The sequence below is a fragment of the Taeniopygia guttata genome, chromosome 4 (assembly GCF_048771995.1).
Source record: "Taeniopygia guttata chromosome 4, bTaeGut7.mat, whole genome shotgun sequence".
In the NCBI taxonomy this organism is placed as follows: Eukaryota; Metazoa; Chordata; class Aves; order Passeriformes; family Estrildidae; genus Taeniopygia; species Taeniopygia guttata.
The window spans coordinates 49556416-49576131 of NC_133028.1; the positions used below are offsets into that span (position 1 = coordinate 49556416).

The window sequence follows — 19716 nt, forward strand, 5'->3', positions numbered from 1 at the left end:
ACATGCTACTTAAGAAAGCAAATTTATTCTCCATTTTCAATCTACAGACCTGGCTGTTCTTAGTATTTTCAGTATGGTTACTTGCATGTTTCAGGCATGGCCCACTAATGCATTACACTGGAAGCAGACATAAATGACTGTACTATTTTATAATAAGACAAGGAATTTACATTCAGTGCTTTAGGGCACTTCTTACAGAAGGATCTTTCTTTGAACCAGCTTTAGCTGTATGAAGTTAATGACACTAGGAAAACACACTGGGAAGTCCTCTGCTTCACCCTGCTGTCCTCAGGGAAGGTCAGCTCTGACATGCTTGTCTAACCACGACTTAGAGACCTCCAATGTGATTTGTTCCCGGGCCACGATGCTGAAGAAGGGAACATTAAAAAGACAATCTGCACAGAAGCTCTAGTACAGGATCCCTGTGTTTTCACCACCAGGCGTCATTGCTGAGCTCAGGAAAGCTCTGACTTCCATCACTAAGCTTTGTAAAGTTTCAGGTACTGCCAGAACTATTGCTCAGCAATGCTGGGTAGCAGAATACATCCAGAGATCTTTAAACTTGTGTAGTAAAGCATTAAAAAGGCAGTAAAGAAGGTATGGCTCAAGGAACCTGAAAAGAAAATATGAAGGGGATATGGCACAAAGTCAAACTTTCTGACTGAAATGGGCAAACTTTCTTTTAGTGGCATGCAGTGGGGAGGTCACAGCAAGGTGCCATATGTAATCATGTTGTTTTGTTCCCCTCCCACTGAGCCCCAATCCCCTTGGCTCAGATTTCTGAAGTCAAGAACCTCAGCACTGTTTATGTGCATCCATGTTGTGATGATTTCCCAAACACTACTGCTGCAGGTTACTGTACTTTCCCCCTTCTTGTCCATTTCCTGGATTCAGGTCAATTTGCCCTTGCTTTGGCTTCCACAGATCCCATGTCATAATATATGCTCATTGACCCTATGTTTGCTTATGCAGCAGTAGTGTTTGATTCTAGACATGACTCTGCAGAAGAGCATCTGAGTAGAAAAGATCCTCTCTGAACTGCCCTGTCTTAGAGGCTTTTGGTCACAAAGTTGACAACGATGGTGGGTTTTGCAGTGCACACTGGCATGCTGCAGAGGGGTGCAGCTGTCCAAGGGGATCTATGCTGATGGTTGTTCCAAAATCCTGTGTGCATGACAAGGCACGTGCACTCAGGGCAGCCTTGGGGCAGTGTGACTGCCAGCTGCAGGAGAGCCCAATGTGGCATTCCTAAAATCCTTAAAGCTTGAGGATAAGGTCAGGGAAGTTTGAAGAGTTCAGTGTTTCTTTGATTTAAACAGAACTTTATATTGCTCAGATGCTGTAGATCACACTGAAGATCACAGGTTCATATTATTGTAAGGTATCCATTTATTCTGCAGGAGGGTTTTAAAATAAGCTATCAGTAAGCACACATTCTTCTTACCATAAGTTATTTTGAAAAGCAGAGATGGACTTCAGTGCGACTTCGAAATCTAAAGCTGAATAAACTTTGGCCCATCTTTGAAATGTGTACCTTAATTGTCTCTCTTCCAAGAAGGTGGCTTTGTTAGCTGGAACAACAGCATCTACTACTAACAATCCTAAAGCCAAATAATCAAATGTTTGATTCATAGTCATTCCCTTTTGCTGCATTTTTACTTCAAGTAATGTAAGACATGCTTTTTAATTTCTTGTTTGCCTTGTTTTGCTGTGATAAGAGACCTAAAAGGAAGACAAGGCATTATTTTAAAAAGATGTGTTCATGCTTGGTTGAGTACTCCCCTTGGATATTATTTTCCCCTTCAAATTCTTCTAATATTTGCTCTAAACCCACAAGCTAATTTACATCTTTCACCTTTAGCATTTCTTCAGCTTACTAAAATGAATAAGGCATTGTCCTGTGAGCAGTTGATTTATTTCCTGTGCATATTTGATTTATTTCCTTTGTGTTATTTCTGGATGTCTTTGTTCATGTTCTCACAAAACTGATGTCATCCTATATGTGCTTAATTCAGCTCCATTGTTGTGTCATGCACATTTGTATAATCTTCAGATATGATCCCTAAACTTTTTGAAGGTCATAACCTGCCCTGCTAGCTAGTTCTGCTCAATCTCTGTACTTCAATAACAATGAGCACTTGCAGGGTTTTGTATTTTGTAAACCTAATCTTTTGGACATCCTTAAATGTGCAGATGGAAAAATAGAAAGGGATTGAAGCAATCACAGCTTCTATACTGTGTAGGGTGTGACTTCAGAAATGTTGCTCTTTTTTTTCCTATCTTCTACTAACATGTGTGTCCCAGAGCTTTTGTGTTACCACGTTCTTCAGAAGTGACTCATAAGAGGGTAACTTGGAAATTGCTATCACACAGTAGGAAGAAATGCTGGATTTTCAATTTAAACACCCTCCAGAAGGTTTATTTTTCTTAACAGCTAACTTCACTGTCTGAAAGAAAGAAAGCTGCCTTGGTAAACTTAAATATCAACATGGTAGATAAGGAAGAAGAAGCCTATTTTTAGAAACACTAAAGTTTTAGCTAAAGCTAGTATGCATTTTATTATTTGTAGGACAGAATGTATAGTTGTCAGTAAAATCTGTGATGCATAACTGCCATTAAAAGCTTTTTTTTTTCCTCTAAAGAGTTAGGTATATTTAACTTGAGCTGTAGTTAAAGTAGTTCCCTGTTAAACAGAGCCAGGTTCAGTGCAGAACTATTTTTCCATTAAAAGAAAGATGTTTCAGAAAGCACTTCTTCAGCTGGAGTCAACATCATGCACTTCTTCAGGCAAGCAATGAATGCAAGGTTGCTCAGCCCTGGCCGGAGTAAGGAGTGGGAAGCAGGCTGTGCTGCCTGTGAAGTGGCAGTAAAGAACCACTTTCCCCTACAAGTGCCTTGTAGTCAGAAACTGTAGCTATGGCTATAATGTCTTGAGCGCGGTCAGTGTTTCATAACATTTGCCAAGTTACGGTTCCCAAGTGAAGATAACCTGGAGTTGCAAAAACCGGCCTTTGCCCACTGCTTCTAACTTCTGTGCGCAGGCTCACCAGCCATGAACGCCTCCAGTATGAACACCTCCTTTGTCTTCAGCCTCTGACACACATTTCACTGGCATCTGCTGAGGTTAATAAATCACTAGAGAGGGGATATTACTGCATCATGTTCAGTTGGATAAAGTGAGATTAAAAACCAATAAAGGAATTATGCATCATATCTCCATAGAATTATAGGCTATCCTGAGTTGGAAGGGACCTGCATCCAAGTCCAACTCCTGGCCCTGCACAGGGCTGCCCTAAGAGTCACACCCTGTGTCTCAGAGCATTATCCAAACCCTTCTTGAACTCTGTCAGTCTGGTGCTGTGACCACTGCCTTGGGGAGCCTATTCAAGTGGCCAACTATCCTTTAGCTGAAAAACCTTTTCCTAATATTCAACTTAAACCTCCCCTGACACAACATCATGCCATCCCCTTGGGTCATGTCACTGGTCACCCAAAAGAAGAGATTTTAATTGCACAACCTGCAGATAAACGTAGAAAAAAATTCTCTTCATAGTGAACAGCCCTAAAAGTGGAGAGGTCTAGGGATCAGCTAAGTATTTTCTGGCAAAGGGTTCAGCCGAGGGTCTGTGCAAGCAAGTTGTGAAGGGATAGCACTGTGGTTTCCCTGCATGCCAGGCCACTGCATGCCCTGAGCTGGAGCCTCACCCTCATTTATCTTTAAGAATTGGGCAGAGCAAGGCAAATAAAGCAACTTTTGCAACATGGTTATGCAAGTCTGCTCGTGCTTCACTGGAACCCTGTGCAGCCTCTATTCTTGTCACCTTTTGCCTAAAGACCATGACACCTATCCCTGCACAGGCTGCAGACAGGATCCAGTGTTCTCAGTTGGAGTAAAAAAAGTCATGGCCTTGATATGCATATAGCTAAAGATTTGAGGAAAGTTTTGAGGGGAAAGGAAACTAAAGGGATATGAGAAATAAACCAGTAAGGAAAAGGCATGGGAATGGTTGGAAAAGACCTCTAAAATAATCAAGTACAAAAGAAGGGAGGAAAGGAGAAAGATGAACGTCAAGGAATAGAGTGAGCTAGAAATACTTCATTCTGATACAAGTTCTTTTAGGAAGTGCAAATCACTAGGTCGTACCTCCTGAGAGTACTGGAGAGCTTTGGCTGGAATTCGGAACAAAAAAGGAGAGTTTATGGCCATTGGAAGAAAGGGCTGAGAGCTCAGGAGGATTATAAGGATGTTATGAGTTTTTGCAGGGAGAAAATCAGAAGGGCTAAAGCCCAACAAGAACTTAATCTGGTTACTGCCATTAAAGACAATAAAAAATGTTTCTATAAATACATTAATGGGAGCAGAGCCCCATCATGTGTAATGGTAACTTGGGAAGACAAATGCCATCACTCCAAATAGCCACACCTTCCTCCTTCTTCCCCCACTTTATATACTGAGCATAATGTCATGTGGTCTGGTACAGCCCTTTGGTCAGTTTGGGTCCCCTGTCTGGGCTATGTCTCCTCCCAGCCGCCCATGCACCACCCCCAATTTCCTCACCAGTGTGGCCATATGAAACACATAAAAGGTCTTAGCTCTATAAACCATGCTTAGCAACAACAAAAATATCTCTACATTAAAAAAAAAAAAAAAAAAAAAAAGGCCATTCCAACAGATTAATGATTAGCCAGACTGTAAAACTTAGAATTCTGAAGTATTCAGGAGTATTCAGTGAGATACAGCCACAGCCACACAATCAGTGCGTTTCTTAAGCAGCTTGCACAATCCCATGTTTTAATGAGTGAGCTGGGCTCTTACAAGTATCAGCAAAGTTCATCAGCAAAGTCTTCATGTTCTCACTGTGTCCCTGCTGCTGTGAATTCAAGAGCCACTCTCTCCATTTCTCTTCGCACCTACAGTGCCCCTGAGAGTACTGGGTTCGGAGATGAGCCTCCAGGGAGGTGGAAAAAGGGAAATAGCTTCCAGCCAGGGCTGTTGTTTTTGGGCAACTACAGGTGGGCTGCAAAAAATGGTAGGGAAGAGCATGACAAAGGAGTCAGTGAAGATGGAGGCACTGAAAGAGTGAGGTTTCATCAGATGACTGGTTCACGCTCGTTCTAGCACTTTTTCTGATTAAGGGGTGGGACTCTGAGCTGGGAGGCTTGGCTTAAAGATCAGAACAGTTCACTTGCAGGAGTGCTTCACACAACCAGGCTCCAGTGTCCTGGAGACGACTTGTGGCACCAGCAACCCAGCTGCTCTGGGGGTGACTCAGTTCTTGGTGCAAGAAATCAGCGGTGGCAAGATTCGAAACAGACACACCAGTCAACATGAGCACGGCAGGCAAAGTAAGCAACAGTTTGTATTAGGAAAATTTCTTTGCTGCAGTCGAGTAATGCATTTTTAAATGTGAATTCTTTGCAGGAACATTGTAAATCCTGGTGGTATAGCACCGATTAGAGTTTAGGATGAAGCTGGTACAGAAGAGCTGCCTTTATTTGCAGGCTGCCGTAGAATCCTAGGAAATGGTTGTTAACTCTTCAAGGCAATAGTTTATTTGAGGCAACATAAAATAACAGCACTAGAATAACATTCTGTTTGGGTTAGCAAGCTGTTTTTAATCTCTGATTGGATAGTTTAAGATATGATAGAATGTACTAAGTGTTTAGATCAATGTATTTATCTACCAGTTTCCATTCTGAGATCCTACAGAAGTTTAAACTATTTTTAGTTTATTTATAATTCTATCAGTTTGTTTTCTAAAAAGAAGATGTAGCTAATATTGTGTTAAATTTCAGGGTGAATTGTGCTGGCATTAGGACAGTCATTAAATTTGGATATGCATATAACAGGTCTCAAGCGTTAGTTAACAAAGACCAGAAGTAAATTTCACATATAATGCAATACTGAGCTGGGATTGAAGTGAGTAGTTACATCTTTGCTAGAAATTAGATGGCAAGAGAGATGGAGGTTGATACCAATACATGTTCCTTCTTGCACTGCTGGCAAGATGCTAACAGTGACCTGCAAAAGGGATTAAGGGACAAGCAACTAGAAATGGAAAACAACTGAAAGTACGCTCCTTTCTAGAACGTGCCTTATGATAGTACAAAGATCATTTGCTGTTACTGCCAGTTGTGTTCACTATTCTAAAATCAAAAGAGAAAGGGAAAAAATGCTCTTTGAGTTACTGCAAGTGCAAAATTAATTGTAGCTTACTGTAGGTAAGTTCACCAAGTTCAGTGCTCTACTCAGCATTGGATGCAGCACAGTAAATGAAGGGTTCTGATGTAGCTTAACTGCTTTGCTTTCACCATGTTTATCTTGGAATAACACGAGAGTTAGAATTTATGTAGCCAAGCAGCATAATCCTTTCGTCCTGTAAAAGGGTGCGTTTCTACACCTGCCCTCCCCCACTGCAGTAACTCACAGGGCTGGTAGAACACACGAGCAGAAAAACAACTATTAAGGCAGTGCTTGTTTTAGCAGATGAAGTGGGTGATAATGTGCTGTTGCTGCATCTGCGGGATCCTATTGCAATCCATAAAAGCTCACAGGGACTAAACAGTCAGAAAAACACACAGTTAACTAATGTCTTATTATAGGAAAGATTTATTTGCTCTCGGCAATCCACACTTCTTGGCCACCTTTGTTCTTAAAAACACTACATGTGCTTAGCATGTGCAAGTCATGGAATCATTACTGTGTTATGTGGGATGCAATATAAATATATATCTACTGCCTTTCTTTTAAGTAAGTTGGTGCCCTTTGAAATGTGATTTTTGACCACACTTGTGAATTTTTCACTAATCACACGTGTATCTAAACATTAAATTTAAATTTAGTGCAAATATCTCTTGATGCACTTTTTTTCAAAGCACTGTGCCCATCCCACTTCTGTGTCTAGCTGCTAGAAGTTTGCTATTTTATTTCATATGTTTAGAATTTCCTAATAATTATTTTCTTTGTAACCAGTTTTCAATTTGTGGATAATCAGACATTATTTCTACTTCTACTTAAAAAAAAAAAATTTGTTTGTTGTTTTCCCCTGTGACTTTTGCAGCACACTGGTGTTAAGTTGTCCTGGTCACACAGGATAAACATGCATGTGCTGAACTTTTTGCATCCTGGATTTGATTCCCCTCCATTTCCTTCTCAAGATAATGCCACCTGAACACTTGCAGTCAGTAGACGTAACAGAATGACTGAGGATTTTATAGTGTGTCACCAAGAAAAATCATATTTCAGGGACTAGGGTTGTTTAAAGACCGACGATGAGATCTTTAAACAACTCCAAGGAGGAATAGCAATTATGGGGACAGAGAGGTCCCACTGCTTTTGAATATACTAGGATTGAGCTTGCAGGGAGGAAACCTGTTTGAGAGACTGGGATGAGGTGTGGACTGTGGGAATCCAGGGCTTCCCTCTGGCTACCCTGGCAGGTCTGGGACCCTGGCAGGGGGTCAGGAACCCCCCTATACAGAGCCCTGAGAGACACTGTCTCTGATTTCTGTCCATGGAGAGGAGTTTTCAATCTTACAGGATGAATTACAAGCTCTGAGTGTTTGATATGAGTAATAATTAGGTGTGACACGGGTGCAAAAGTAAAATTTTAGGATTCTAGATTAGGGGTCCAAAGGGGACAAGATGGAGGAAATTGGGTGTGTCTTGTCCTTTTCCTCCTTCTTCATGCCCTCCATGTTTCACTGGAGTGTTGGCATTTTTCTATTGGTTTAGGCTGGGGACACACTGTTCAACGTAGATGACAGATATTGGCACATTATTGTAAATATAGCACAGGTAGTTTCTGGTATATAATGTTTGTAACATCCCACTGGGGGCAGAGCCCCACACGCTGCCCTGCAGGACAGACCTGCGGCAGGGCAGCAGAACATGTTATAGATAAGCAAGAATAAACAACCATCAAAACAGCACAGACGAACTATGGCTTCTTCCTTGGCAACGGGGCAGAAAGACAGAGACTTTCTACAATCTCGGAATCATCAATACCCACAGATTCCGACAGTGGACAATGCTCTTCTCTTTTCTGAAGGGATTTTTCTCTCAGTGGCAGATGGTCAGAGGAGCCCTAAGGACTGTCATTACCAGGACAAAGCCTGAAGAGTTAATGGACAAACTTCAGACTAAGAGATGAAAAAAGAAAAAAACTATGTTGGATAGTTGGGTAGTAAATCCACCTGAGTTAAACATCCCTTCTGAGAAGGGGGTACCTTAGCATGGATAATACTGCACTTAAAGGGACTGTTCAAGATTACCTCTGTGTTGTGCTACATCACTTTGCACAGGTCCTTTCAGCCATCACTTCATGGCTGAACTTGGGCTCTACTAGAATGTTTATAAATGTGTACTAGGCTCTGAATTCAATTTTTAGCAATTTTGTCAGTTCTCAACACAGACAGTTCTCGGCAATACAAACTTCATCACAGCCTGATAAGTGACATCGTTTAGTGTGCCATCTTCAAGAAGACACAAATGCAGACAAGTAATCCAACACAGCAAAAGAAATTGCCCAAGGAAGTTAACAAAGGAGCAATGAGAATGGGTGAGGTATCCCATTACCTACATTACCTAGGAGACTATTAGACATGCAGCTGAAAACTTGATGTGACAGAATGATGAGCAAAATCAGACATGATCTTGGTGGGGGGAAAAACAGGCTTACAACACACTGACCTTTGGTGTTGACTTTGTTGTTGTTTGGTTTGGCTTTCCTGTAGTTTCCCTCTCGTCTCCACAAATATGAGCAGGAGTTTCACACGCAAAAAGGGAAGAATCCGTGTGGTGACTTGAAAATGCAAGTGCCGTTCTCATTTTCTTTTCTCTGTTTGCAGGTTATTAAATGCAAGGCAGCAGTGCTGTGGGAAGCCAATAAACCACTCAGTATTGAGGAAGTGGAAGTTGCCCCACCAAAAGAACATGAAGTTCGCGTAAAGGTACTGAAAATAAAATTTAAAACAACTCCTATGACTTGCATTATACCTTGCTTTTAATCAGAATTAGTTTTGTAAATTTTTAAGACCCAGTCAGAAAACATTCTACTAGAAAGTAGTTACTAATCAGTGAGCTCCTATGAAACAAGTCCTTAATTTGATAATGAGGTTCTTTAAAAATATATATATTTTAGGGTTGTATTTTGTGTTTATTGACATCTGTTTTTCTAATAGGCTGAAAAAACTACAGCACAAGGCAAAAATCAGAATTTCCTGTAGTGTGGAGCAAGAAAATATCTTTTACTTTGTTTAAATCTGTGCTAGGAAATAGCTCATTAGGCCTGGGAGCTTCCTTTTTTACCTGGATATTGCCCTCAGTGGAATTTAGGAGCTGCCTTAATTTTTGAGCAGTTTCAATTGTTACACATGTGAGGAAAACGCTCTCATGGGGTTGACAAATCCGTTTGTCAGAATAAAAGTTGTAAACACATACATGAATATTTCAAAAGAAATAGTGCTGTTCTAGCTGGAAGAAAAGGCAAAATGTCGTATAAAACACTATGTAGCTTAATTTTTTTTTCATGTTATATATACAAATATTTTAAATATGTACACAGCACAATAATATATTTATTGTGGAATTATCTATAATATAAACTCATTCTATAATGCATCATTCATATATAATATCTATTATATATTGTCATATAACGTTAATGTAATAAATACAAAATATACACAATATTTCTATGTTTATAAATAATATGTGATGGTTAGTTTGTATTTACATATTACTATACTTTTATAAAATATTTCACACTTTTCTTTTTAAGTATTTATATATAAATAATAGGAATAATTTAATTTATTCTGTTCTCCCTATATAATTGCCTCACTAGAACATTAGTTCTACAGAAAATACAGAAAATCTCCAGACTCCCTATAGAGCTCAGTACTGCATAGCAAACATTCACAAAGGAGCTTTGCCCTATAGATTAAAAACTAATAAACACCAAGAAAATCTTAAATCAGGCAACTAAATTTGTTTTACCTGTAGATTTATTGTGTGCAGATTGGATTTTGGAGAGAAGCAAGTGGCTTCTCCAAATGTCGAGTATAATTTCACTTTCACATATAACATGACACAGTTAAATGCAGAAATATCCTTGTCTTTCCTGTGAATCAGATCATGGCCACTGGGATCTGCCGCTCTGATGACCATGTGATAACTGGTGCACTGGTTATGCCTTTTCCAATAATTCTTGGGCATGAAGCAGCTGGTGTTGTGGAGAGTGTTGGGCAGGGAGTGACTTCAGTCAAGCCAGGTATGAAACAGCACCGAAAACAAATCCTGTGCTGAGTTTCCAGACTCCTCCTTAAGTCAAAGATTATTTCTTTTGTGAGTATTTTTACTGCACGGAAAAATATTCCAATTTAAACATTTTCAAGGATACCTCAAAGGATATAAACCTGCTGTTTACGCCTTTCTGTGTCCCCAACGTACTTTCAGATTTTCTACTCAATTTCTTTTGTTTTTGGCAAAAAACATCTGCAGCTTGCTTTCCACCTACATAGTGCTTTTCCTGTTGTGGGGCTAAGAACATAGAGTCGTTGCTGTTTTTCATATGAAATCAGGCATTAGCTGCAGGTTCTCTGAACACAGTTTATACAGCTCACCTTTTTCAAGAATAAGGCAAAGCAAAGCACTAGATGACAAACATGTCAAAGCACCTTTTAATTCTCTTAACAGCTAAATAATCCATTGACTTCGGTTGACCTGAACTTAGATCTTACTTCACTTTAAAAGCATCAGGGCACAACTGGGGTGCCCATGCTGGTGCAGGCTTTGTATGTGGGCAGCACCAGTGCAGGTGAGGCAGCACTGATCCCTGAGGACTGGATTGCACTGAGGACACTCATCTGGACCAGCTGCTCATCTCCCTGTGTTCTCTTTGAACCATAGTGCATAGATAGTGAAAGATGTCAATTTTCAGTCAAGTGCTGCAAGATGAGATGGGATTCCTCTACACTTTTATAGGACCGAAAACATTCTAACAAAGGCTAAATTATTAAGAGAAAGTATGCAGTGAAAAAAATCTACACAGAATCACTCACTTTCCAGGCAGTTTGTTATGATACCTCAGTAGCTCACTTTTAACACCTCTGTACTTCCAGTATCTTTGTCCATACTGACAAGTATGAAGTCTGTCCAAAGCAGGTTGGTATGTATAACAAAAAAAAATTTATTAGAGATTTCTGCTTTAACTTCAAACACATATGTATATTGCAAATTTCAGTGACAGCTCTAGCTGTACTTTCTGTTATGTCTGGGTTCATAAATCTCTCTGTTGTCTAATTATTGCTGCCCTGTGTTTCCAGGTGAGCTGAAATAGCAGGCCTGAACACATATATGCACAAATCACATTTCTCAGATATTGCTTAATTTACACCTCCAAGTTCTGAAAAAAAGACTTCCACTTGTGCAACATTCCTTTAGCAAAATGATTACTAGGACCATAGCACAGTTCTAAATTAACTCAGGGTCGAGGTAGTGGGGGCGTTTAATGTTCTGCAGGTATTTTTCATTTTTTGGTGGAAATCAAAAACTTCCCTTGACTTTCAATGTGTCAAGGATTAGCCACATTTTAAAACTGACAAATTATAAACTGATATGCATTAGGAAATACCTGTTTAGAGATTATTAGGCATTTACGATATATCATTGCTGTGGAAATTGCACAGGAGTAAAAAATTACACTGGGAAGCTATGTTCTACTTTGTTAATCACATAATTATGCTAGAGAATTAGAGATGCTGGCTTAGACTATGTGCCACTGCTTCTCAGACAAGTATTTTACTACCTTTACTCAACACAACACTAATAGGACTGCTATATAGCAGTAATAGACTGCTATATAAAGATGTTCAAAAGGACTGGGAAATGAATGTTTAATTCCCCATTCTTTGTATGCATGGTTTACAGCCCTGTTATCTTGGCACTCCAATCTGCTGTCCTAGTGGATGTCAATTTTTATCTCAGTTTCTTTAATGAAAGGTGTATTACTACCTTCTTTTTACACAGGAGATGCAATAAACTGCTGAAGAAGTACTTTGGAAGTGTCAGTAGATAACATGGTTTTATGACATAGGTCTGACTCAGTTCTGTTGAAAGACACCAAAAATTTTGCATATCAAAATTAGTTGTCATAACTTTGCCCTAATTATGTCTTTCGTATAAAACACAGAGAGATGGTTTATATTACAAATGCAGCAGAAAGAAATAAAACCATCACAGCATTCCTAGTGCATGTTTGCTTAGGGATTAAATACACTTGCTTCATGTTTTTACCTGCATGCATCTTGTTTTCTTTTTTTAATCCTCTGTCATTACTGTTTTATTTCTAGGAGACAAGGTTATTCCACTCTTTGTTCCACAATGTGGGGAGTGCAAGACGTGCTTAAACACCAAGGGTAACCTGTGCAGTAAAACTGAGTGAGTTTTCTTGGATTACTTGCAACCCTAATTTGATTTGACTTTATCCAAAACTGATTACAAGCAACAAATTTCACTTGCCTTTATTTCTGGTCATCTTTCAAACAGCCTTGCTACAGGTGCTGGATTAATGCCTGATGGCACCACCAGATTCACCTGTAAAGGAAAAGCAATTTACCATTTTATTGGTACAAGTACCTTCACTGAATACACAGTACTGCATGAATCTGCTGTAGCTAAAATCGATTCTGCTGCTCCTCTGGAAAAAGTTTGTCTAATTGGCTGTGGATTTTCAACTGGTTATGGGGCTGCTCTGCAGACTGCTAAGGTAAATATTATGGTGGGTGTTTCTGATATTTTATGGTGTCTATTCAAGATTGTGTAGCCTGTAAGTGGGTTGTCAGCATGGCAGTGAGGAGGTACAGACTCTGTTTAGTTCAGCGTGGAGATAAGATACTAGTTCTTTGCTTACTTCAGATTCTGTCTCTAGGGTACTCAGAAATCTTCAGTTCAAAATCCAGTAAAATTGCTTATTACCATCTACAATGTTTTGCCTCAGAGCTTTATCACCGCTAGAAAAATGTTGCAACAGAGTTCTTTTTTTTAATTATAAATGAGTATTATAACTTAATATTATAACTGAATATTATAACTGAAGTCTAGGAATCCCATGTAGCATTATAACAGTACAGCTGGTTACTGCACTAGCAGGTATCCATGTGTAAATTCCTTCTCAGCAGGTAATCTCTAAATTGCAAGAAGTGGCTTAAGTGAAATCCTGTTGATAATGAGGAAATGCATGGTACTTTCCTTAGCCTGTAACAATATGCCATGTTTATGTGGTTGTTATTATAGGTGGAACCAGGCTCCATCTGTGCCGTCTTTGGCCTCGGAGGAGTTGGCCTCTCTGTTATCATGGGCTGCAAGGCAGCTGGAGCTGCCCGCATCATTGCCGTGGACATCAACAGTGACAAGTTTGCCAAGGCCAGGGAGCTGGGAGCCACCGACTGCATCAACCCTAAAGATTTCAACAAGCCCATCCAGGAGTTGTTGATGGAAATGACCGGCGGGGGTGTGGACTACTCCTTCGAGGTCATCGGCCGTACAGATACCATGGTATGCAACCAAAAGATGAGGTGAGACCCATTAGCTCTCCCTTCACCAAGCCACCAAGCACCCAGGAGGAGCAGGAAGCCACTGGCAGAGTACCAAGCTAACTTCAAACCTGTTAAGTGCAGCTGCTGGCCACTAGATGCAGGGACAGAAGCATGCTCAGAAATTTAGGAAAGGGACCTTCACTTTAGTGCCCTGGCCAAACCGGGGTGGCTACATGTCACATATTTCACATGCTCTCTAAAAGTGGCTTATCACTAATAGTTTAGACAAAATGGGCGACAACAGCAAAGCTATGATATACTTAACCAGTGAGAGCAGATACAATGGTGTGAGCAGATACAATGAACATTTTTTTATGTGGTTTCAGTTACAAAAAATTAATTTCAAGCAGAGCCCTGAGAGGAGGAGATGGAGTTCAAATTTCTGTGCCCCAAGGACAAATGTTGCCTGACTCTGCGTGTCCCTCTGTTTCTAATGCAGACTGCAGCCTTGGCCTGTTGTCAGTGTAACTACGGAGTCAGTGTGATTGTGGGAGTGCCCCCTGCAGCACAGAATATCACCTTTGATCCCATGCTCCTCTTCACTGGTCGCAGCTGGAAAGGCTCTGTCTTTGGAGGTAAGGACTTGGAAAGATGTCATTTAACTGGCTTGAGAAACTTGTAAATCATTGTGAATGAAACAGGACACATCAAATTAATTGCTTAGGCTGTGTTATTGGAAGCAGTATTGATGGCTGTTCTGCTTATAAAGAAGTTGAAAGGGATTTAATTATGGGAACTATAATAGCAAGTGAAGGAAGGAAAAAAACCAGAGAGGGACGGAGGGGGAAGAAAGGGAAGAGAATAAGAGACAGAAAGAAAGAGAGACATAGACAGAAAATAGGAAAATGAGAAAAAAGGGAGAGAAGCAAAAAATAAAATGAGGGGAAGAGGAGGGAGGAGGTTGGATAAAAATAAAGAGGAGAAAAAAGATAAGGAGAGAGTTAAGAGGAGATAAAGGATAGAAGATAAAGCAACAAAAAGAAGAGAAAATCATAAAGAGGGAGAGAGGACAGAGGGAGGGGAGAAAAAGAGCAAGTGCAAAAAGGAGAATGAGAGCAATCGAAAGAGAGAGAGAGATAGCAGGAGAGATGGAGAGTCAGGACTGTAAAGGACATCAGGGCTTACACTCAGCTGATTTCCACGGAGGTCAGACCCCAGCTTAGCCCCTGGCCAGCTGCCAACAGTCCCTTCCAATTCTTTCTCTTTTTGGAGCTCTCTCAGCAGTCCCACACTCAGCAAGTCCTAGCTTGCTCAACTCAAAGGCCACAGAAAACTTGCTTCCAATAACAGGTTTTCTCACTCGTAACCTGTTCCCCTCATGTAATCAAAAGATACCTGAACAAAATAGCAGAGACAAACCAGGATCCTCTGGAAGAGCATTCTACTATTTATGACAGCTTTATCTAGTGGTGCTTGTAAGAAAAGAGAGACACATCCACCACCCACTCCCCAGTTTCAAGCAGACAATCAAGTTTCAACTTACCAATATGGATGATGGCACTCTGGCTTTTGTATGAAATGTGATTAAGTTAAAACAGTGTTTGATGTGGGGGAAAGTTTGGATTCTGTAAAGACTGACATTTGTACTGGTCTTCTGCTGGGTTTGTCACATGTGGATTAGCTGCACTCTATCCCATGTTTTCTGCTGGCACCTGTGTTACAAAGGTAAAGCCATGCTGCCACATTTCATCCTATTACTCTGCCATAGAAAGTTTATCTAAAAAATTAGGCTGCCTTAGGTTTTATGTATTTTCAGAAGCATTTAATTTCATTATGCATTTTCTGTGGTTTTTTTTTCAGGCTGGAAGAGTAAAGATGCAGTTCCCAAACTGGTTGCTGACTATATGAAGAAAAAGTTTGTTCTGGATCCTTTAATAACCCACACACTACCTTTGACAAAGATCAATGAAGGATTTGATCTTCTAAGGACAGGAAAGAGGTAAACATCATTTCATTGTAAAGGTTCTGTATAACTAACCTAAAGGAGATGTGTGGTAAGACAAAGTCTGACTTCACAGCCGAGAATGGGAAGGCAGCCCAGCGTGTCCCTTAATTCCTCCCAGTGTGTTCCCATGGGTTGCAGCTGGAGTAATAAAGCCAGCAAACCTTCAGTTTTTGAAATGCAGCAGGCCCTTGCAGAGGAACTTTCAGATTCTAGTTTGAGCAGAGACACTGGGTGGCAGAGGGAAAAAAGACTACACAATTGAGGAAGTCCCAGTACCCACTGGAAAAAAAGCACACAACCAAGGGAGCATGGGAGTGCCAAGCTGTAGAGTGCCAAGTTGCCATATCCATATTCCAAGAAACATTTCAGGATGAGGAGCAGGAACACAGAAATGGCCTATTCCTCTTGTGAGTTAGGGAATGGAGTCCCAGTCCAATTGGTCCTAAAGTCACTGGGTACTTTAGCTTGAGGATCAGAGCTTTTAAAAAAGGAAAGTGTTTGGTATATATATATATATGCATTAAAAACTCAGAATTTACCTCTTGTGCTTTCCTCAAATATTGTGAAAATTCAGCTCAGACTGTTTTCATAGGGTAATGGAATTGGAAATATTTTTTAACAGAGACATTTGACAAAACTTACCATGGGAATTGAAAATTGTCCCTAGCAGAAGTAGGAAATACATTTGTATATCTTAGTATGTTTGGGGACTACCCTTTTTGAAAGTTCTAGATGTTTATAACTTACAGAGTCTGGAGAATTACATTAATGTTTTCTTTTAATTGTCATTTGCTAGCAGTTGTTTTAGATGTTCCTTGCTCTGAATATAAAAAGCAAGTAACAGAAGAATTTCAGCCCTGAGGTTTGTTCTCAGGTTCTAATGATGCAGCACACACTTGATCTTTGATTGTCTTTATTTTACATAGGCTACAAATGCTAGTTTTAGTTTTTAGTATAACAAACAGGAAAGTGGTGAGGACTGAGATGCCAGCAGCTTTGCTAAGATACTGAAGATGGAGGCACATTGCAGCTTATAATTTTTATGGAGTATAATACTTCAGTGTTTCAGAGCAGAATAAGCTGTACCAGTTACTCTGTAATTGGAAAGATGTGTCTAAGCCCCTCTCTAAGGAACTTCTCTGGCTGTAGCTGGTAATTAATTACCAGGAGCCCTGGGCATCATCAGTGAAGGCTTTGCAGTCTTCTGTGAATTTTGTTCTCTACATCTGCAGCAAAGTTTGCACATCTGTTCTGTCATTTTGCTGCAAGCTGGGGTGGGGGCAGGCAGGGAGGGAGTACCTGTTTGACAGCAATAGCACAGATTATCAGAGAAAACAGCAGTGCTCTGCTGATGCCAGCCCTGGGGATTTTCTAGTCACTAACTTGTCATTTTATATTGCAGCATCCGCAGTGTCCTGACATTTTAGGATTCCCAGACATTAACCAGCAGATGGCTAAGCACCAGTACTAACTTCATCATCCACCAATACAACTTACATGATGCACAAACCAAGATTTTCCTGAAAGATCTACCACTACCCTTGAATAAAAAATAAAGCTAAAACCCCACATTTCAAGCACAGAATTTATAAATGAAACCATCTTTTTCCTTCTTCCTCTTTCTCATCATTCTTGTTTTAAATCCTTTATATTGTGCTGCAATTTTTTTAATAGCCAGTTATGAATTACAGGACTTGCTCCTGTCAAAGGTGTTCTAAAAAGCTAGGATTTTTTAAAATTACTTATAATAATCTTTTAATAAAATAAAAAGGAAGGAAACTGGGGTTTTTTTAGGTTTCCATAACACTGCAAGCTTAAGAAATTTCTACACGCAGCTCAGCACAGTACAACTCTAGGCTAGAACTGTGTGTATCCATCCTGAATGACTGTACCATTCCAGTGCCTAATAAGCAAGGAATGATATAGCAGAAATTAAAATTTCTGGTGACCATGTGTTTGAATTAATAATTTAAGTAACTCATAGACTTAGGTACTGGAGAATGTCTCACCACTCAATATTTTACCAGATTAACACTCCCAAATATTTTATGTAAAACTGGTGTAACGTTGTTCTGTATAATGGTTGGTATTTGGTGTTTTGGGTTTTTTTTACATTTATGCCTCTTTCCTAGGGTTGATTTAGTTGTTGATCAGTGTGGTTTAAGACCTTTGGTCAATTTATACAAATGCCTCTGATTTTTGGGAAGTAGTGTGAAGAAATACAAATGTGCATCAAGTACTGTTATTTGTTCCCATTATACAAAGGGGAGGCTCCTTAATTTCTTAAGTATGAATACAGAATAAATGGAAAGAAACAGGTGAATGGTAACAGTTTGCAACAACCCAAACATAAAGCATCTTACTGATTTCTGATTTTGCAATGTGGAAACAGAAACAGAGGCTATTTCTATCTGACAAATATGGTCCACACTGACATATCTTTAGCATGAACTAATCAGAGCTTGCAGGCACTCGCACGCATGGCAGCTGGGTAGAAGAGCCTGTGAAGCAAGGGGACTGTGCTACAGATTACTTACTTACCTGTTTGTGTCAGCAGAAAGAGTCTAAGTGGCCCAGCTAGTTTCATGATTTGAGGACAAGAAATCACAGTTTAATGATTTGAGAATCAAGAGACTACAGTTTAACCTTAAACACGTCTATAAACTAAATTTGCACAACAATTCAGAGTTGAACTTCAGTCTTCAGTGTAAAAGACCTAAAGTACAACAAACCTCACTTCTATCCTCTTTAGGATGGTGTAAAGCCCATTTTTGTGGTTGTCATCTGCCAAGCATAGTAAACACCAGCTGTTAGTATCTTTAGTATGATAGTTTCTGAAGTCCAAAACAATAACTCATTAAACCATTTTTATTAAGGGATATTTTATAAGACAGCCATCTAGATCTGTCTTCACATGGAGGAATGAAGTGTATTCTGACTGGGAAACAACAAAAAGTTCATACTTTGCTGGAGTGTTCTGCCCTGCAGACCCTCATCAACACTCAGCTGAAGATGAATTTGTTTGTGTGATTGTATAGCTTGGACAGAAGGGTTCTGATGGCCATTCCTAATGACTCTCTGGCCCTGAGGTACTCCAGGGGGATCCAGGAGTGTTGGATACCTCTGGACAGCTCTTGCACAGCTCTGTGTAAGCCTCCATTTAGCAGCTTTCCTGGGAGCAAGTAGAGACCACATGACCCATCAGAGCACAAACTGTCCACTAGCACATGATGACACCACGAAAAATCCACAAAAAGCTTGAAAAATCCAGTAACCTCCCAAGAAGCAAACTAACTACCAGACAAAGCGCAACTGGTGTTTCCTCAGACCCTGAACTATGGGCAATGTTCAACTGAACATCACTTGGCTTTGCTTAAAGCTGAGCACTCCCATTTTGCTGCTTTCCCACCCAGACATTCCCCCATGAAATGGCACATGCTCCAGTGTGCAGCTCTATTTTTACATGCTTTTAAGATCATGCTCCTTGACAGTGCATCAAGGCCAAATGATCATTCCCACACAACATAATTCCTTCCAATGATTCCAGGTTATCAGATGAAGACCACAGATCCCAGTAATAAAAACAATGGTGCTACACAGATACCTGAGAGGCAACAAGCCTATGAAATTTTTTTTTCTCTAACAAGATACACAAATCATACTAGAAGTCATGATAGATTTATTTCTTTTTTAATGCAAAAGGTTGACCAGGCTGAATACTGAAAATCTTTAAAACTTCATTCTAAAACTCCTTATTCCTGGGAAATTATGCATCATCATCATTCATGGTCTGATTGAGGCTACCAGAGGTGTGCAAACAAATGCATGAAAAAGTAGAAATTTCTTGGGAAAAAACTGGTAAACCACCCTGTTTACCTGAAATACAGATTAAAATGATCCACAAGTGCATGTCTGCCCTAGAGCCAGCTGCTCACCTCCAAGGCAGGAGCATGTCATCACCTAGAGGTTGGGTTGGCCACCAGGGCTGGGGAACTGAATGCCAAGCAGCACATCCATGTGGCTGGGACCACTGTCACACCACAGGGCTGCCATGCTCTGTGCAAGAACTCAAACAGCTGCTGGGGCAGGATAGAGCAGCTGGGCTGCATCCCTGCAGCTGGAGACAGGTTCAGGGAACTTGAGGGCTGGGGGCTTGGCCGGCCAACTCTGAG

At 40.2% G+C, this 19716-nt stretch overlaps 1 protein-coding gene and 1 long non-coding RNA gene across 3 annotated transcripts in view; one reads left to right on the forward strand and one right to left on the reverse strand.

The window, feature by feature from the left end:
- LOC140683988 (uncharacterized) overlaps positions 1–8857 on the reverse strand; it is a 20874-nt gene extending 12017 nt beyond the window's left edge. For both annotated transcript variants that reach the window (XR_012055739.1, XR_012055738.1), the window contains exon 1: positions 8693–8857. This is a non-coding gene — a long non-coding RNA (uncharacterized lncRNA). The remainder of the gene's footprint in view (positions 1–8692) is intronic.
- On the forward strand, positions 5178–17157 carry LOC100218703 (alcohol dehydrogenase 1). Its single transcript, XM_030271686.4, has 9 exons — positions 5178–5346; positions 8851–8952; positions 10136–10274; positions 12355–12442; positions 12551–12770; positions 13298–13558; positions 14039–14174; positions 15400–15538; positions 16947–17157. Exons 1-9 carry the CDS (start codon positions 5329–5331, stop codon positions 16969–16971), a joined length of 1128 nt encoding a protein of 375 aa, XP_030127546.4. The 5' UTR covers positions 5178–5328; the 3' UTR covers positions 16972–17157.
- The last annotated feature ends 2559 nt before the right edge of the window (positions 17158–19716 follow it).

Bases quoted from the DNA above. Each gene is read 5' to 3' on its own strand.
- LOC100218703 (XM_030271686.4), top strand. The intron at 10,275-12,354 runs GTATGAAACAGC...TTTTATTTCTAG, and splicing joins AGTGACTTCAGTCAAGCCAG to GAGACAAGGTTATTCCACTC. The intron at 12,443-12,550 runs GTGAGTTTTCTT...TCTTTCAAACAG, and splicing joins AACCTGTGCAGTAAAACTGA to CCTTGCTACAGGTGCTGGAT.